Source organism: Pelodiscus sinensis, chromosome 24 (assembly GCF_049634645.1).
Source record: "Pelodiscus sinensis isolate JC-2024 chromosome 24, ASM4963464v1, whole genome shotgun sequence".
Lineage (NCBI taxonomy): Eukaryota > Metazoa > Chordata > Testudines > Trionychidae > Pelodiscus > Pelodiscus sinensis.
Genome location: NC_134734.1, coordinates 6,304,676 through 6,322,367, shown reverse-complemented (window position 1 = coordinate 6,322,367; position 17,692 = coordinate 6,304,676). Strand labels below are relative to the sequence as shown.

General features: G+C 50.3%; 3 protein-coding genes across 4 annotated transcripts in view; 2 read left to right on the top strand and 1 right to left on the bottom strand.

The window, feature by feature from the left end:
* LOC102447923 (sushi, nidogen and EGF-like domain-containing protein 1) overlaps window positions 1–17,692 on the bottom strand; it is a 64,748-nt gene that overhangs the window by 41,024 nt on the left and 6,032 nt on the right. The window contains exon 1 of one of the 2 annotated variants that reach the window (XM_075907498.1): window positions 16,540–16,672. The exons of the other annotated variant lie outside the window; for it this stretch is intronic. The gene's annotated coding sequence lies outside the window, so the exon portion shown is untranslated. Of the gene's footprint in view, window positions 1–16,539; window positions 16,673–17,692 lie in introns of those variants that run through there. 2 annotated transcript variants of the gene reach the window in all.
* Window positions 8,853–10,476, top strand: LOC142819553 (alpha-tectorin-like). The gene is made up of 2 exons (XM_075907503.1): window positions 8,853–9,316; window positions 9,936–10,476. The coding sequence occupies exons 1-2, from the start codon at window positions 9,134–9,136 to the stop codon at window positions 10,230–10,232; spliced, it is 480 nt and encodes a 159-aa protein (XP_075763618.1). The 5' UTR covers window positions 8,853–9,133; the 3' UTR covers window positions 10,233–10,476.
* LOC102450492 (IgGFc-binding protein-like) overlaps window positions 10,353–17,692 on the top strand; it is a 27,896-nt gene continuing 20,556 nt past the window's right edge. Inside the window, exons 1-3 of the mRNA XM_075908266.1 lie at window positions 10,353–10,509; window positions 13,273–13,871; window positions 16,515–17,082. Of these exons, the coding sequence (XP_075764381.1) occupies window positions 10,353–10,509; window positions 13,273–13,871; window positions 16,515–17,082 (1,324 nt within the window). The remainder of the gene's footprint in view (window positions 10,510–13,272; window positions 13,872–16,514; window positions 17,083–17,692) is intronic.

The following is a 17,692-nucleotide window of genomic DNA, read 5'->3' as shown; positions in this document are numbered from 1 at the left end:
TAGTCTGTGGGGGTATGTCTACACTACAAAGTTAGTTCGAACTAACGGACGTTAGTTCGAACTAACTTTAATAGGCGCTACACTAGCGCTCCGCTAGTTCGAATTTGAATCGAACTAGCAGAGCGCTTAGTTCGAACTAGGTAAACCTCATTTTACGAGGATTATGCCTAGTTCGAACTAGCTAGTTCGAATTAAGGGGTGTGTAGCCCCAGGTTTCCTTGGTGGCCACTCTGGCCAACACCAGGGAAACTCTATGCCCCCCTCCCGGCTCCGGACCCCTTAAAGGGGCACGGGCTGGCTACGGTGCCCGTGCCAGGTGCAAGCCTGCCAGCACCCAGCCAGCAGACCCTGCACCTGGCACGGCACAGAGCCACCCACCCGATGTCCCCCAGCCCACCCTCTCTTCCCGGGACCAGGCTGGCGGCTCCCGGGAGCTTGCCCTGGACCGCAAGAGGCGGGCACCTTCCTGGGCTAGTGCGGACATCGTGGACCTCGTCCACGATCTCTGCACTAGGCACAGGAAAGTGGCCGTCTAGGGCAGGAGAGCTGCCAGCCTGGCCACCCAGGAGCAGGTGTGCATGAAAATCAAGGGGGTCCACTGAGACCCCCGACCCTGAGCCCTGAGCTTACAATGGCCGTCCTGGGTCAGCCCAAAGGTCCATCTAGCCCAGTAGCCTGTCTGCCGACAGCGGCCAACCCTAGGGACTCTGGAGGGGATGGACCGAAGACAGTGACCAAGCCATTTGTCTCGTGCCATCCCTCTCCAGCCTTCCACAAACTTTGGGCAGGGACACCACTCCTACCCCCTGGCTAAGACTACTCCATGGACCCAAGCTCCATGACTTGATCTCACTTCCCTTTAAACTCTGTTCTAGTTCTAGCCTTCACAGCCTCCTGCAGCAAGGAGTTCTGCAGGTTAACTATTTGCTTTGTGAAGAACAACTTTCTCTTACTAGTTTGAAGCCTGCTATCCATTCCTTTCCTTTGGTGTCCTCTAGTCCTTCTTTATGGGAACTCATGAAGAACTTTTCTGAATGCACCCTCTCCACCCAACCCCTGCTTTTAGAGACCTCTATCCTGTCCCCCCTCCGTCTCCTCTTTTCTAAGCTGAAAAGTCCCAGTCTCTGTAGCCTTTCTTCATCTGGGACCTGTTCCCAACCCCTGATCATGTAAGTTGCCCTCCCCTCTCCCAGCCTTTCTCTTCCCCTCTCCCACCTCCTTTTCCCAGTCTCCCCCAGTTTTGTTCAATAAAGACAGAGTCAATGTTGGAAGAAATGTTATCTTTATTTTGTACATCAATAAGAAGGGGGGCTAGGGAAGGGTAAGTGGAAGGAGGTGAGGGAGGAATGGGGTACGAGCCCCCGATGGGGAGGACTGGGCTGGCTCTGCGGGCTTCTGGGGGTGGAAGCTCTCCTGCAGCCCCCCGATTGCCCTCTCTCCCCAGATGGCAGCCTGCGGCAAGTGCAGCCGGTCTGATGGCCGAGTGCTGTGATGTGCCCAATGTGGGTACTCCGGGCACTCCAAGCCAGAACTTCTTTGCAAGCGGGGCACCCCTTAGAACTGTGTGTCCGGGGTGGGGGTCAGGACCCTTTAAGCGCAGCCCTCGGCTAGCCTGAGACAGCATCTCCATGCTCTAAGTCCTCCTCTGATGCCCTGCCGGCACTGCTTCCGGCCATCCTTAAGCCCTGTTCAGAGTCCACTCAATGTGGACTTGCTAGTTCGAATTAGCAAAACGCTAATTCGAACTAGTTTTTAGTTCTAGACGCGTTATTTCGAATTAGCTTAGTTCGAATTAACTAATTCGAACTAAGTTATTTCGAACTAGCGCTGTAGTGTAGACGTACCCTAGGAGAGAAGAGTGAGGGGGGATTTGATAGCAGCCTTCAACTTCCCGAAAGGAGGGTCCAAAGAAATCTTGGAGTCACCATGGATAGTTCTCTGAAGACTTCCATGCAGTGTGCAGCGGCAGTCAATAAAGCAAACAGGATGTTAAGAATCATTAAAAAAGGGATAAAGAATAAGACGGAGAATATCTTATTGCCCTTATATAAATCCATGGTATGCCCACATCTTGAATACTGCATACAGAAGTGGTCTCCTCATCTCAAAAATGATATACTGATATTAGAAAAGGTTCAGAGAAGGGCAACTAAAATGAATAGGGGTTTGGAACGGGTCCCATATGAGGATAGATTAAAGATACTGGAACTTTTCTTCTCAGAAAAGAGGAGACTAAAGGGGGGATATTATAGAGGTATATAAAATCATGACTGGTGTGGAGAAAGTGAATAAGGAAAAGCTATTTACTTGTTCCCATAATATATGAACTAGAAGCCACCAAATGAAACTAATGGTCAGCAGGTTTAAAACAAATAAAAGGAAATTCTTCTCCACACAGTGCATAGTTAATCTGTGGAACTCCTTGCCTGAGGAGGTTGTGAAGTCTAGGACTATAACAGGGTTTAAAAGAGAACAAGATAAATTCATGGAGGTGAAGTCCATAAATGTCTATTAGCCAGGATGGGTAAGGAATGGTCTCCCTAGCCTCTGTTTGTCAGAGAGTGGAGATGGATGGCAGGAGAGAGTTCGCTTGATCATTACCTGTTTGATTCACTCCCTCTGGGACACCTGGCATTAGCCACTGTCAGCATACAGGGTACTGGGCTAGATGGACCTTTGCTCTGACCCAGTATGGCTGTTCTTATGTTCTTATGAGGATGGAGAAAGGTTGTTCACAGTAGTGACGGATGGCAGAACAATTAAATGGTCTCAAGTTACAGTAGGAGAGGTCTAGGGCTGGTTTCTGATTTCTTAAAAGAAAAAAAATCTCATTGAAATTTTTTTTTAAATATTTTTTGCAAAACGAATGGGTTTCTCCAACCTGAATTGTTTTGTGTTTTGAAAAATTTCAACAGAAAAATGTAATGTTTTTTCCACTGTTTTCTTGGATTTTTTTTCTCTTCCTTTTTAGTCTTCTTTGTGCTATCATCTTTTTGCTTTGTCTTCCTCAGCTTCCTCTTTATGTTCATTTATTCCTTTTTTATTTGATGTTTTGTTTCAAATTCATGATGTTTTTTGTCCTTCTCACTTAGTTGACTTCAAGTTTGGGTTTCTTTAGGCTGACTCTTATCTTTTTCTGATTCTTTTGGCTCAGTCTTTTTTCTCGTTCATTGCCAGTCATTCTTCTCCTTCATTTTTTTTAGTTTCTTCATGTTTGGTTGTCATCTTCCTTCTTTTCTGTCTTCTTCACGTATGGTCTTTTTCTTTCTTGCGTTTGGTGACATATCTTTGTGTTTCATTTTCTTCATGTTTGTCTTCCGTTGTCCTTGTTTTCAATAGAGGCTGAGTTGCTTTCTTCAGGTCTGGTCTTTTTCACACTTAAGCCTTTTCGTTCTTTTGTCTAGCTTGTATTAGGGCTTTCTCTCTTATGCTTGTGTGACCCTTCTGCCAGATGGGGTTGGCAGCAGCAAGCTCCAGATTCAATATTCAGAACAATAACAATACTCCTAACAATAACATACAGCTTGAGCCCAACCCAATAATCCAGGAAAATGAAACGCTACCCTGGGTGCCTCTCAGAGGCAACACTTCCCTACTTGCGAGCACTGAGGCTACATGTACCAGAGAAATGTTTTAATAAATAGGAGAAAGGAACCTGGCATTAATTTGGGAAAACAAACTAACCATGATTTGACCACTTCTGACTGAGCTAAACTTCCATCCCAGGATACACTGGGGGCAATGTCACTTGCCTCTGTTCTCACCCTGTGGTGCAGAAGTCCAGTAAATAAATGTCCCATTAACAACCAATCCCCTCTCTCTCTGCCATACCCCACTCATGGCAGCTGAAGACCAGAGTTCAGAGGTGTGCGCATGTGAAGCAACACCTTCTCTGCAGCTGCCATGGCAACCGGCTCACAGTTGCTGCCGTTCACTCTGCATTGCTGCCGCCATTGCACCATCATTTACTCTGCTGCTGTCATTCCTTCAGTCACCAGTCTCCCCTGAGGCCATCACCCTCTCCATCCCCAAGGGCCTTGCAGCATCCCCTTCTGCTGCCAGCTCGGCCTCTTGAGGTTCCAGCTAGGGATGTTAAGGACTAGTCGATCAGTTGACTAATCAATTCCCTCCCTTGCTGCTTCTCTGAGATAGAGGCAGTAAATGGTGGGAGGGGGAGGGGGGGAAGAGAGAGGGTACTTCAAAATGGCAGGGCCACACCGTTGTGTGGCGCTGTGCATGTGGCGCCCAGAGTTCACGGAAATGCCATGCTGGAGCCCGGAATTAGCTGGGGAGTCCCCAGCTGACCCCAGCTCCATGTGGCATTTCAAAGTGGCAGTGCAGCATGGAGCCTGGGGACAGTGGGGGACTCAGAGTTCCCCACTGTCCCCAGGCTCCATGCTGCTCTGCCACTTTGAAATGCACTAGAGCCCCTGCTAGGGACTCTTGTGCATTTCAAAGCTGGCACCTGCATGCAGCCCGGGGTCAATGGGACTTCCTGCTGGCCCTGGGCTGCACTCAAATTTCCACATTCCTCCTTTGAAGGGGCCCATGTACATTTCAAAGGAGGAATGTGGAAGTGCCTATCGACTAGTTAACTAACTGCTAGTTAACATCCTTAGTTGCAGCCAGATGCCAGGGATTTCAGCACCCAGCCACCTGAGCACACGATAGGGGAAGCTCATGGCCAGTGCAGGCTGGCAGTCTCTTCCACAGAAACGCTGGCCTACATCAGGTCTAAACGGTGCTTGCTCCTGATTGGTGATTTTGGCCCTATTGCCCACTTAACAAAGCAAAACAAAATAGCTCTCATGGGAGCACAGTTAGCTCTATCTCTAAATAGGTTAATGATATTGTAACAGCTTGTGATCCCTGTGCTGTCAACTGAGGTGCTAAAGATACCTCTGAGCCTCCCTTTTTCTGCCCTTCTGGGCCCTGTTGGCTCCTGTCTTGCTGAGCCAAGCGCCTCCACCTCCTCCAGCATTCACACAGGCAGGATCACCCCATCTGCAGAATGATATAAACTCTGAGATTAGCTCTGGGAGGAGTCATTTTAAGGGACTTACTCCAGCACCCATATGTTCACCCCCTCCCGGAGATATACACCCCAAGTTATATGAATTCACCTCCCCCCTCAATGTGGAGGAAGGTATGAACAGACTCTTGTTACCCCCCTCCCATTAAAAATTGCTTAAAATGGGTTATACTATAAACCAGAAATAAGTTTATTAGCTTTAAAATGTGTATTTTAAGTGGTCAAAGGAGTCTCAAAGAGAGCAAGGCAGATTACTGAGAAAATATTACAAAACATGCAATCTAAACTAGATTCACTACCAAGAATGACTACACATAATAATTTCTCACCCTAATGATTGTTTCAGATAGTTTTTCACAGGCCAGAGGTGTCTTTTCTAACCTGAGTCCAGCAGTTCTTCCCCTGTCAGTTACAGTCATTTTGTTTCCAGATATTTTCAAGTTTCTCTTTGGGATGGGGAGCAGAGATGAAGCCAGTAAAAAGATTGAGTTCCTCCTCCTCCTTCTATAGAATTTCCATAAGACGGGAATCCTTTGTCTGACCCCTTTTCCCCTTTGGAAGAGTTTGGCAATCCTAGATACAGCTTAGAATCTCCTAACCAGGTACAGCATCCTTGGGGGCATAGCAGTGTGGAGCATCTGCAAGAAGGCCAAGCCTATTGATGGTCCATTGCACTAGCCGATTGGCCATCAGCCCTGTCTGACTTTTTCATTGTAGTCTCTGAAGTGTCGGCAGTGGGAGTGACCCAGTGCAGCATTGTGAAATGTCATATTCTTGAGTTCAGATACAAAAATGACGTATGCATACGACTGAGAGGGTCATATTCAGTTGCACCATTATTTACTTTGCTGCTGTTGTTCATTACGCCATCATTCACTCCACCGTCACTCAGACCTTTCCATCACCAATGGCCCTGCATTAACACCTTCTGCTGCCAGGTTCCAACCAAGACACACAGCTTTTCCAATGATGCCTTACACGAGCCACCTTGCCTAACGTAGATTCTCAGTTACATCATATTCATATCACGCATATTTTCATAAAGAATATTGGATGTTTATCACAGGCATGTAAAACTCTTAGGCAAAGCTCATGCCACCTGGCAGGAACACTTGTCCTCACCCTCCTCACTCTCCACTAGGAACTGGCTTCTGAACTTACTGCTCAGTAAGTTCAGTTCAGTTCAGTTCAGTTCAAAGTGACTCCCTGAATCAGGAGTGCATTCAGGCTAAGTGCATTTCTGCTGCTCTTTACTGATACAATCAGGAGAAAAACATTTCATTGCCCCCGCACTCAATAATCAAGTGATTTGAAACCCAGCATCTGCCAAAACTAATCACTGTGGCAACACACCCCTGTCTGCTGTGTAGCTAGGCAGAATGGGTGTGTTCATGCAAACAGAGTCTGGTCCCAATGACTTTCCCCCAAAATTCATCACTAGCTGTCAAGTGAGAGCTCATTCAAACCTTACTTATATTTCATTAGGTCTCTTTTTTGGGTTCTCCCTTCTCTGGGAGGAGAGTAATAATCTAATAGAACCATAGAGCTGGAAGAGACCTCAGAAGGTCATCAAGTCCAGCCCCCTGCCCTAGGCAGGACCAATCCCAACTAAATCAACCCAGCCAGGGCTTTGTTAAGCCGAGACTTAAAAATCTCTAGGGATGGAGACTCCACTACTTCCCTAGGTAACCCATTCCAGTGCTTCACCACTCTCCTGGTGAAATAGTTTTTCATAATATCCAACCTGGACCTCTCCCACCGCAACTTGAGACCATTGCTCCTTGTTCTGCCATCTGTCACTACTGAGAACAGCCTCTCTCCATCCTATTTGGAACCTCCCTTCAGGAAGTTGAAGGCTGCTATCAAATCCCCCCTCACTGTTCTCTTCTGCAGACTAAACAGACCCAACTCCCTCAGCCTCTCCTCATAAGTCATATGCTCCAGCCCCCTAATCATTTTGGTTGCCCTCCACTGGACCCTCTCCAATGCGTCCACATCCTTTTTGTAGTGGGGAGGCCAGAACTGGACACAATACTCCAGATGTGGCCTCACCAGAGCCGAATAAAGGGGAATAATGACATCTCTGGATCTGCTGGCAATGCTCCTCCTAATGGTTACAGCAAAGGCAGAGCCATAGTCCAATGTGGGCCCGGGGCCAGAACATCCCCCCCCCAAAGGCAAGTTCTTATTATAAAAAGCAAATGGGAGCCATCTGGGAGTTGCTTAGTCTGCTTAGGCCTAGTACCAGCTCTGAGCAGAGGGGTCTGGAAGACAAGGCTGCTGGTTTCTATTTTTAAGTCTATATGGAATGTGAGGTCTAGGTTGAACCAAGAGGGTCTGAGAATCAGAACTTCAGCATTTGGCTCCCACCTCTGGTAGGTGAGGAGGGTCTCTTACTCTGCGAACATTGGGACAATGGGGTTCATGGGGGGTGTCTGAGTTTCTTCCTTAACCCACAAACTGTTGCTTTCAGGTCTTTGCAGAGCGAGTGTCCGTGGCAAAGAATTCCTTACGGTCTTCACACAAAACTATGTCAAAAGTGTCAGAGCAGATTGCAAGCTGCTTGTCACTGGTTACCACACTTCCACTATGGTTACTGTGATGGTGAACAAGGGTACATTCCGGAGCGTGACACCTGTTGGAGCAGGACAGACGGTGACAGTGCAGATCCCAGCCTCTGTAGAGATGTTTGGCAGCACAACATCCGCTAGCACCATCCTGATTCGGGCTGACAAAGAGATCTCTGTCCTGTCTGTTAACTCAAAACCCAATTCCATTGATACCACTGTCGTGTACCCCACTGACAAGCTGGGAACTATATATTACATTGTAACGCCACCTAGTAAACATTCAAACGTCTTCAGAGAGTTTGCTGTCATAGCAGGGCTGGCTCCCACTTCAGTAGATATTTATCTGAAAGGGGCTGTGGTGTTCAAAGGACAGCGCTATTCTGCTGGGAGTAAACTCACTGTAGCCCTTGCTCCCTACCAAGCCTTGCAGCTGCAAAGCTCTGCGGATTTATCCGGTACCAAGATCGAGTCTCGGGAACATGTGGCCGTTTTGAGCGGGAACACCTGTGCTGCCCAAAACACCGCTTGTGATTATGTTGTTGAACAGCTGCTGCCGGTCTCCAGCTGGGGCACCAGGTACATCGTGCCTCCTGTGTCCTTCCAGTCCAGATTTGACACTGCCTACATCGTTGCTTCTCAAAACACTCTCATTGACTATCAGTCAGGGCCCACATCAGCTTCTCGCAATATGGTAGCCGGGCAGATAGTCATGTTTGAAATCCGAGTTTCTCACCCACTGTACATCTCTGCTAACGCCGGAATCCAGGTTCTTCTCTTTTTCACTGGTGCTAAACATAGGAAATCCACGTATGACCCATTCTTCATCAACATCCCACCCATCACTAGCTACTGCCAGTCCTACCATATTGAAGGGATGAAAGACTTTGAGAACCATGTGCTGATCATAGTGAAAAGCTCAGAGTCCACCAGGATCACTGCTGATCAGAGAGCCACACAGAATGTGCAGTGGAGACAGATCCCTGGCACAGAATATTCTTATGGACAGTACTTCTTCGGCACAGGGACTGGGGCACATTCCATACAGCACCCGAACTCTCCCTTTGGTTTGCTGAGCTTTGGAGTGAATCAGTATGGTGGATATGGCTCATCAGGCATTTCTGCATGCGGTAAGTCGTTCTGGGATGTATATAAAATCCAGCTCTGCTCCCCCAGAAATCCCCCTTAGAATGGGATGTGACAACATATATATTCAAAGAGGCTGCACATAGCCTGAGAACCAGCCCTCTCTCCTTTGTTTATCAGCCCCTCTCACCCTGCACAGAGCACCTAGCACTTGTAAAAGTGCACTGCGAACAAACAGAGTACATGGTGTAAGTGAGTTCTTGTACAATTGCCTTGTTGAATCTTTCTAGGTAACCCGACTCCATCCTGCAGCACTGTTCAATGCAGGAAGAAAGAGACATGTCAGATTGTCAATGGCTATCCAGTATGTGTGCCTAAGTCCGAATCCACCTGCTGGGCTCAGGGGGACCCACATTATCACACCTTCGATGGGCAGAATTTCGACTTCATGGGCACCTGCACCTACACCATCGCCAAGACCTGTGGCCCAGACTCAACTCTCCCGCCATTCAGTATCAAGGCCAAGAATGACAACAGGGGCAACACACGTGTCTCCTATGTTGGTCATGTGACGGTTGAGGTCTATAATGTCACTGTCTCAGTGGTCCGATATGATACAGGGTTCGTGAGGGTAAGAGAGCAAAATGAATACTGATACTGTGTTTTCTGTTCATGTTTTATGGGTGAATTTGGTGATGCTACCATGAAACCACGTCTGCTAGAGGCGGCTGCTGCAAAAATTTACTATAGAGATTCATACTTGTAGATCTGAAAAGCAATTCACCTGCTGTTCTCACCCTGCTCTACAATGTCCCTCAGTCCTGACCAACCCCAGTGCTTGGCGCCCCACATACACACAGCTCCACTGGTGCTCTTTAATCCAGATCCACAGTCTCCCCCTGCCCTCTATACCAGCTCTGGGATTCCTCACCATGCCTGCATCGTTCAGCTTTGCAGCTCTCTACTCTGCCTTCAGCAGAGCATATCAAGCCATGTGGTGGCTTTGTATGGAAAAATCTGTGGTGGAGATTTCATGGCTCACTTGGGTGTGCAGGTACATAGCCGCTGGGCTCCTGTTGGTGGCAAAGTCCCCTAGTTAATTTTGCAAATCTCAACCTATCATCATTTATTACTTGTACTGCAGTGGCATATAGCAACTTCAGCGCAGGGCCAGAAAGTCCCTCACTGTGCCAGATTCCTTGGGGTAAGGCACCCAAACCAATGTCCGTTTCCTGTGTTTCCCTTCCTAGGTGAATGCCCAGCGGTCCCGCCTGCCCATCTCTCTGCTTGAGGGGAAACTGAAGGTGTATCAGAGCGGGGGCTCTGTGGTCATCCACACTGACTTCTCTCTGAGGGTCTCCTATGACTGGAACAGCTACCTGGTGGTGAAGCTCTCCAGCAGCTTCTCAGATAGCGTGTGTGGCCTCTGTGGCAACTACAATGGGGACCCCGGAGATGACTTTGCCACCCCGGCCGGGGTGCTGGCTGCCAGCCCCATTGAATTTGGGAGGAGCTGGAAGGTGGAGGACGGGGACAGGTTCTGCTAGGACAACTGCCATGGGCAGTGCAAGAGCTGTTCCCCGGAGCAGGTTGGCAGGTACAAAGCGGAGCCCTTCTGTGGCTGGATCACCAAAGGGGCGGGCGGCCCCTTCAGCCGATGCCACTCCATGATCGACCCCAAAATCTACCTGGACAACTGTGTCTATGACCTGTGCATGAACGACGGGCGGAAGGAGATGCTGTGCCAGGCGCTGACGAGCTACGCCGATGCCTGCCGGGCCGAGGGCGCTGCCGTCTCTGACTGGAGGACTCCCACAGGGTGCTGTGAGTACATCCTGGGTGACAAATGGAAGCTGCCTCATGAGTTAATGACAGCAGGTTTTAATAGCAGAGTTTGAAGTAAATGTCGAACAGACCCCCAGGTCTAAAGAGCCTAAAGAGATTTGTAGAACTGCATGGAAAATATGGAGGCGGAGGGGTAGCATGGATGTGGTAGGACTGCACAGATAGGTGTGTCATGCCTTTGGAATGGCACCATGAGAACTGATCACTCTGTAGCACACCTCTGTGTAGTGGTGCCCAGCTGTTTCTGTTGAACAGCTCAGTCTCCTTTTCATAGCTGCACTGTTTGTTAGGTACCTAGAAATAAACAATAATGAGATGGTTCCAGTTCTGGGCACCACATTTCAGGAAAGATGTGGATAAATTGGAGATAAGTGGAGACAATGATTAAAGGTCTAGAGGACATGACCTGTGAGGGAAGATTGAAAGAACAGGGCTTGTTAAGTCTGGAAAAGAGAAGACTGAGAGGGGACATGATAACAGATTTCAAGCACATAACAAGATGTTACAAGGAGGAGAGAGAAAATGATTCTCTTCAGTATCTGAGGATAGGACAAGAAGCAGTGGGATAAATTGCAGCAAGGGAGGTTTGAGTTGGACATTAGGAAAAACTTCCTGACAGGAATAAATTGCCTAGGGAGGCTGTGAAATGTTTAAGAGCAGGTTAGATAAACATCTGTCAGGGTATGTCTACACTAGTCCCCTAGTTTGAACCAGGAGGAGTAACAGGTAATTCGAACTAAGGACTTAGTTCGAATTACCGTTTAACTGCCACGTGTAGCCGTGGGCAGTTAGTCCAGACTAGTAGCATTTAAAAATGGCAACCAGACAGGAACATGCAAATAAAGCCCGGGATATTTAAATCCCGGGCTTCATTTGCAAGTTTGAATGCCTACATTAGCCTCCCTAGTTCGAACTAGGGGGCTAGTGTTGACATACCCTTAGGGATGGTTTAGATGGTGCTTGGTCCTGCCATGGGGGCAGGAGACTGGACTTGATGACCTCTCGAGAGTCCTTCGAGTTCTAGTGTTCTATGATTCTATGATTCTTTGATTTCAGCAGAGATTCCAACCTCAGCCTTGGCTGTTGAGGGAATTTGAAAATCGGCCAAAGCAAATAAATAAAGAGACAGGAAATGAAATAAGAAGGAGACAGTCAAAGCTCTGCCTGTACAAAGCTTGGCTAACTGATGTCTTAGGCCTGATCTATGCCAGAAACATTCTGGTATAATAATGGAAATGTGGACTTTGTTCCCTTGTGATATTTTAATATTAGCAACAACCTTAGAGTAGACTCAATTATACCAACAAACACAGCGACTTAGGACCACAAGGGTCTTTGTGGATCATCGCATTCAGTTCCTCCTCTTACAGCTATCCCATCATACAATCCCATTCATAAAGCTATCAAACTCCACCTTCAAATTACTTAGGTTCTTTACCCAACTGCTCCTATTACAAATCTGTTTGAGAACCTCACTCTGCACGGATGGTTAGAAACCTTCTAATTTCAAGTCTAAACTGATTCATGGACAGTTTAGCCCAGTGATGGACAACCTAGCCTAGTGAGTGGCCATATGACCAGCCCTCCTTGATTTCAGTGAGTCACAAGACTGTTGTAACCAAAACAGTCTCCCAGGATAGGGTAGCTTTGCAAAAGCACTTGTGCACCTAGAATTTGCTGGGTATGTTGACTGAATCGTAGCAGCAATTTGATTGGATGACGAGGGAACGCACAGCTCTCACTGTCAATATTGTGTGAAATCAGCACGCATCTCATTTCACATAGTCTTGCTTTATATGTGTGTCACTTTAGTAATTCCAGTAGGAAAAAACCCAACATGGACAAAAACCAGGGGAATTTGGCAACCCTGCGTGTGGGCAACAGTAAACAAAACATCTCGCAGGCCACACACAGAACCCCGATGGGCTGCATGTGGCCTGTGGGATGCAGGTTGCCCCACCACTGGTCTGGCCTCCTTTATCCTTGTGCCAATCTTTTGTTTAAATGCCTCTTCCCCCTCAGGTGTTTGCCTCAACGTATTTATGGAGAGCGATCACATCCCCTCCATTTGCCACATTAAATGAGCCAAGCTCTTTTAGTCTACCCTTCTTACAGCAGGCTCTCCGTTCCCCTGCCATCCTATGAGCCCCTCTCTGCTCCTGCCCCAGGCTGAGTTGATCTTTCTTGAACATGGGTGACGCCGGCTGGAAATAGCAAAGCCCTTTTGCCATCACAGCTTAACGCACTGGGGAAATGGCGGGTGCTAGATCCACATAGGAACTCATTTGCTGGTATGAGCAGTGTCCCACGCGGCGGTTTGCTGCTATAGCTCTATGCCTTGAGCATGCAGAGCAGGCAGAAGCAGTGGACAGAGAAGCCGCTCAGAAGTTCAGAGGTGAGACGCAGGGTGGGAATGTTCACGCGAGTCCCAGTGGCGTGTAACGGGAGATGGTGAAGGGAAAGGAAAATGATGAGGTCTGTCAGCCTGCAGAATCACCTTCTCCAGTGGAGGGGGGAGCCCCATTTCCTCTATCTTGTAAAGGGAGATTGGGCCAAGCCCTGGATCGGGGCTGTGACATCCCCTGTTCTATGGGTTAGAGCTCACTGCAGATCCAGGAATACCGCAAGAGGCTGCTCTAGATGCAGAATTTCCCACTGCCCCCCAGACCTGTACCAAATGGTTTCATGCTACTGGGGAGCACTATTCCCAGTGACCTCAGTGTCCTTCTGTCCTTCTGACAGCTCTGCCCTGCCCTGAGAACAGCCAGTATAATGCTTGTGGCTCTGCGTGTCCTGCCACCTGCAATGACCGAGTGGCCCCTAAGAACTGCTCCTTGCCCTGCGTGGAGACCTGCCAGTGCCACGAGGGTTTCGTGCTGGATGCCGGGAGGTGCATTATCCAGACCGGATGTGGGTGTGAGTTTGAGGCCCGCCTCTACGCGCCCGGGGAGCAGTTCTGGGGAGATGGTGCCTGCACGAGACGCTGTGTCTGTGACCCGCAAACCAGGAGGGCAAGCTGCCACGTCGCAGGGTGCCGGGCCGGGGAGCAGTGCCAGGTGCAGAACGGCATCCAGGACTGCTACCCCACAAGCTATGGAACCTGCTCAGCTTCGGGGGACCCCCACTACATCAGCTTTGATGGGAAGAAGTTTGACTTCCAGGGCACCTGCCTGTATCAGTTCTCTGGGCTGTGCAACAAGAGCCAGGACCTGGTGGATTTTCAGGTCCTTGTTCAGAACGATCATCGGGGCAGCCGCGTCGTGTCCTTCACCAAAGTCGTGCAAATCAAAATCTATGAGGTCGACATTGTGATCAGAAGGGAAAACCCCGGCAGAGTCCTGGTGAGTTTATCAAACCATTCTTCCCTTTCCTGGTTGGTCTTCAGACCTGTTTTCCTTTGCCATCTTCCTCAAAAGTGCCCCACCTCTTCTCCTGAACTCTCGCCTCTGCCCCGCCTCTTCTCCTGAGTTCCCACTCCTTCCCCCCTCATCTCCTGAGGCCCTGCCCATCCTGCTTCTTCTCCTGAGGTTCTGCTCCTGCCTCACCTCTTCTCCAAGGCCCCATCCCTTGCACTCTCATACAGCCCCTCCCCCATTGCTTACTGCTTTCCCCGGTCAACTCCAGCATGAGCAGCCCCAAGGGACTTGCAACCTCTCCTGCAGACGGCTGCCTGGTGAGATGAGCAGCCCTGCTGGTGAGCTAGGACACAGCCCTCCTGCACGGCAACCTTTTGCTTCCCTGTGACCTGCCTGTCCATTCCAGGGCCCAGCAGCCCTCTTCTCCCCAAGGTGAGCCCTTAGCGCGCAGCTGGGGAAAGCACTGGCTGGTGAGGAAGCTCGTGTTCCTTCCCTCACAGGCAATGTTCCGTATCTGCTGGGAATCTCGTAGCCTGCTCATGGGGGGCACTGCACTCTGTCCTTTGCTGCAGCTCCTCCAAGGGGCCACCTGAGCCGGTGCCACAAGAGCTGCCTCTTCCCCCGCCCGTGATAACCTACCGTTCATGTGTGGCCAGCATAGCTGAGCACTGCCAGGTCCCCCCTCAGAGTGGACTCTCCAGTCAAACCCTGGGCACCTGGCAGCTCAGCTTAGTTCCCCCAGCCCAGACACAATTGTAGGTGGATAATCATCCCAAGCTCAGTGTCGGCATTGTTGCCCAAACGGGGCCTTCTCCATGTCCGTCGGCCTGGCTCGCTGAGCTGAGGCAGGTGTGGAACGTGTGCCTCACAGACATTTCTAAATCTGTCTCTCTCCCACAGTGGGGCAAAAAGCTGAAATGTGGAACTTTGACATCCTGGTGCCTTCGAGTCAATCAGACATGTCAAGCCCCTCCAAGAGAAATGCTTTGCTCCAGTTTGCTGAGCTACCGTTCAACATAATCTTGATTCCCTACTGCCTGAGAGGAGCTGTAGCTCCTGACACCATTTGTTCCCAGGGGACTGTAGCTGAAGTAGGCTCATGTGATCCCCAGAAGCTGAAGGCAGTGGATTTCTATTACAGGAAGCCCAGCCCGTCTGTGAGCATGGGGAGTGGAACTACAACTCCCATAAGGCAATGCACAGCAGGGACCAGACTCTTCATTTCTTTTTAACTGATTTACAGTGAAACCTTGTGGGTCAGTTAAAAAATGAAATATTCCAGTTCAGGTCCCACTGACCTACAATGAATGTTTCATTGTGGTGTTTCCCCTCTGAAAAATGGAACATTTTCAGCAAAATAAAAATTTTCTGTTCTAAATTTTAAAGTTTCAGAAACTGCATAATCTGCTGCAAAATCCTCCCTTCAGGGGAAAGCCAACCCCCATGGCTTGCAAGTCATTTCCCCTCAGATTCATGACCTTTCTCTGGCACTGCCATTGTACCCACAGGCCTGCTGACAGGCAGCATGTTGGCAGGCAGAGGGAGCACCTGCCCCGGCGCCTGGTGATTCCACAGAGCCCGGAGCCCTCAGCCCTTTCAGTCGCCATGGCAGTGCCCTGCAGCGCAATCCAGGCCATGCTAGGACAGCACGGGGAGCCTGGTGCGCTCAGGGTGGCGCTGAGTCTGGCTCTCCTGTCCCTGCCGCTTCTGCCTGAGGCCCCGTCCCTTCTGGGAGCACAGTCAGTCCAACACATGCACCTTTCCCAGGGTCCAGCCCGGCTGTTGCCTTCCCTGTGTATCCTCATCTCTTATTCTTCTCGCTCCATCCCCGGTCCCGGCGCAGTGGGTCTATTTGGAAGACTGGCATAAGCAATTTTAATCAGATGTTCTGGGGACAAAATGGTGGCAGTTTTCACAAATGTTTGGTTTTGGAATCAATACAAATTCTAAAACACCCCAAGCCCCTTTATCCTGCTACAGGAAATGGAAACATAGTTTAAAAGCCTTTTTTAAAAAGGGAAAATAAAAACTGACTGTGACGGCGCGTTGGGGGTTCCCCGTCTCCTGCACCCCGAAATGGCACAAACAGACTGCACCAGCCAGTGGAATTGAGGGTGGTTTATTGCTCCTCCAGCACAGCGCAGCACAGATGTAATCTGGTCACAGTAACTGGGCTAGGATGCCTCAGGCCCCCTTGAGATGGGGGAGACTGGGCCCCTAAACTCCAGCCCCTTCTCCTAGGCTCTCCTCCATGCCCTCCGACAGCCAGCAACCAACTCCCTCACTTCCAGCCCTGCCCCCCAGCCAAGGCAGCATTCCACCTTCCTTTGTTCCTCTCCATGGGGGGTGTCTGGCCACTGGTTTGCATAGTGACTCATCCTGTTTTGCTGGGTCGTGGTACCCACGGCAGCCAGTGGGGGTTCCCCCAGAGCCAGCAGCATAGAAACCAGCCAGGTACCCCCACTACGTCACACTGACCAAAGTGGAAGCGACTACAGAATTCACCCTCTGGGTTTCTCTTCAGTCAGCTCGACTGTGAAAGTTCTTTAGGGAAGCAGGTTCTGCAGGTTCAAAGCTCCTTGCCCAGTATCAAACCGTTCTCACTGACCCTTTGGCCCCTACTCCCAGGTGAATGGCGTGCTGACCAACCTACCGTACAGCCACAACAGCAGCAAGATCTCCATGTACCGGAGGGGGCAGGAAGCAGTGATCCAGAGCGACTTCGGTCTCACCGTCACCTTTGACTGGCAGAGCCGGATCACCGTCTCTGCGCCAAGCAGCTACGCCGGCGCCCTGTGCGGACTCTGCGGGAACTTGAATGGGGACAAGGGAGATGACTTGACCATGAGGGGTGGCAGGTTGGCCCCAAACCCAACGGCCTTTGGGCAGAGCTGGAAGGTGGCAGATATCCCAGGCTGTGTGGAGGTTGCCAAGGACGAGTGCTCAGATCTAGCAGCTGTGGAGAGACGCCAACGAGGAGTAAGTCAGGAGTGCGGGCTCCTCCTAGACAAGAGCGGCCCCTTCCGAGAGTGTCACAGCAAAGTCGACCCGCAGGGCTACTTCCAAGACTGCGTGTACGACTATTGCTTCTTCCAAGGCCGACAAGCTGTGACATGCCAGCTTCTCACCAGCTACGCCGCAGCCTGCCAGGCCGCCGGGGCGGCTGTCTCTGCCTGGAGGAACAGCTCCTTCTGCAGTAAGTGCGAGCAGCTTGGCACCGCCTGCAGGGCTGAAGGGAGAAAAAGCGGCGTGTGTGGTTGGGGCAAAGACGAGCTGATGGGTGGTCTGGGAAGGGGATTTGAGATGTTTCTGCCATAGCAGTAACAGGCTCCAACCCAGCCCAGGGAGGGGGGACTGTCAGGTTCGGGGTGGGCATAGGAAAGGCTGTGGGGCTTCTCCTTTCCAGGGGACATCAGCTGTGACATGGCCCTAAGACAGGGGAACTAGCTGGCTCAGGGGCGGGCGACTGGACTACAGAGTCTGTCCCCTGGAGGGTGTGAATTCCAACCCAGGCTCTGCGGGGGCGAGAAGTTGACTCGGTGCGGCTGGCTCAGGGAATGGGAAATGGGCCAGGATTTCCTAGGGGGTGGGTCTCGTGAAGGTCCTCACTGGGAAGTGAGCCCGTCCCGGAGCTCAGGCCAATCACTGGAACTCACCCGAGCTCAAGAGCTGAGCGGGCCGTGGAGACGGGGCTCCCCTGTGCCAAGGGGCCGGCAAGGGCACATTGACTGGGCACAGCAGGACACGTCCCACACTGCCCCCCCCCAGCTCCTCTCCTCCAGCCAGTGCCCGGTGGCGTTTCCCAG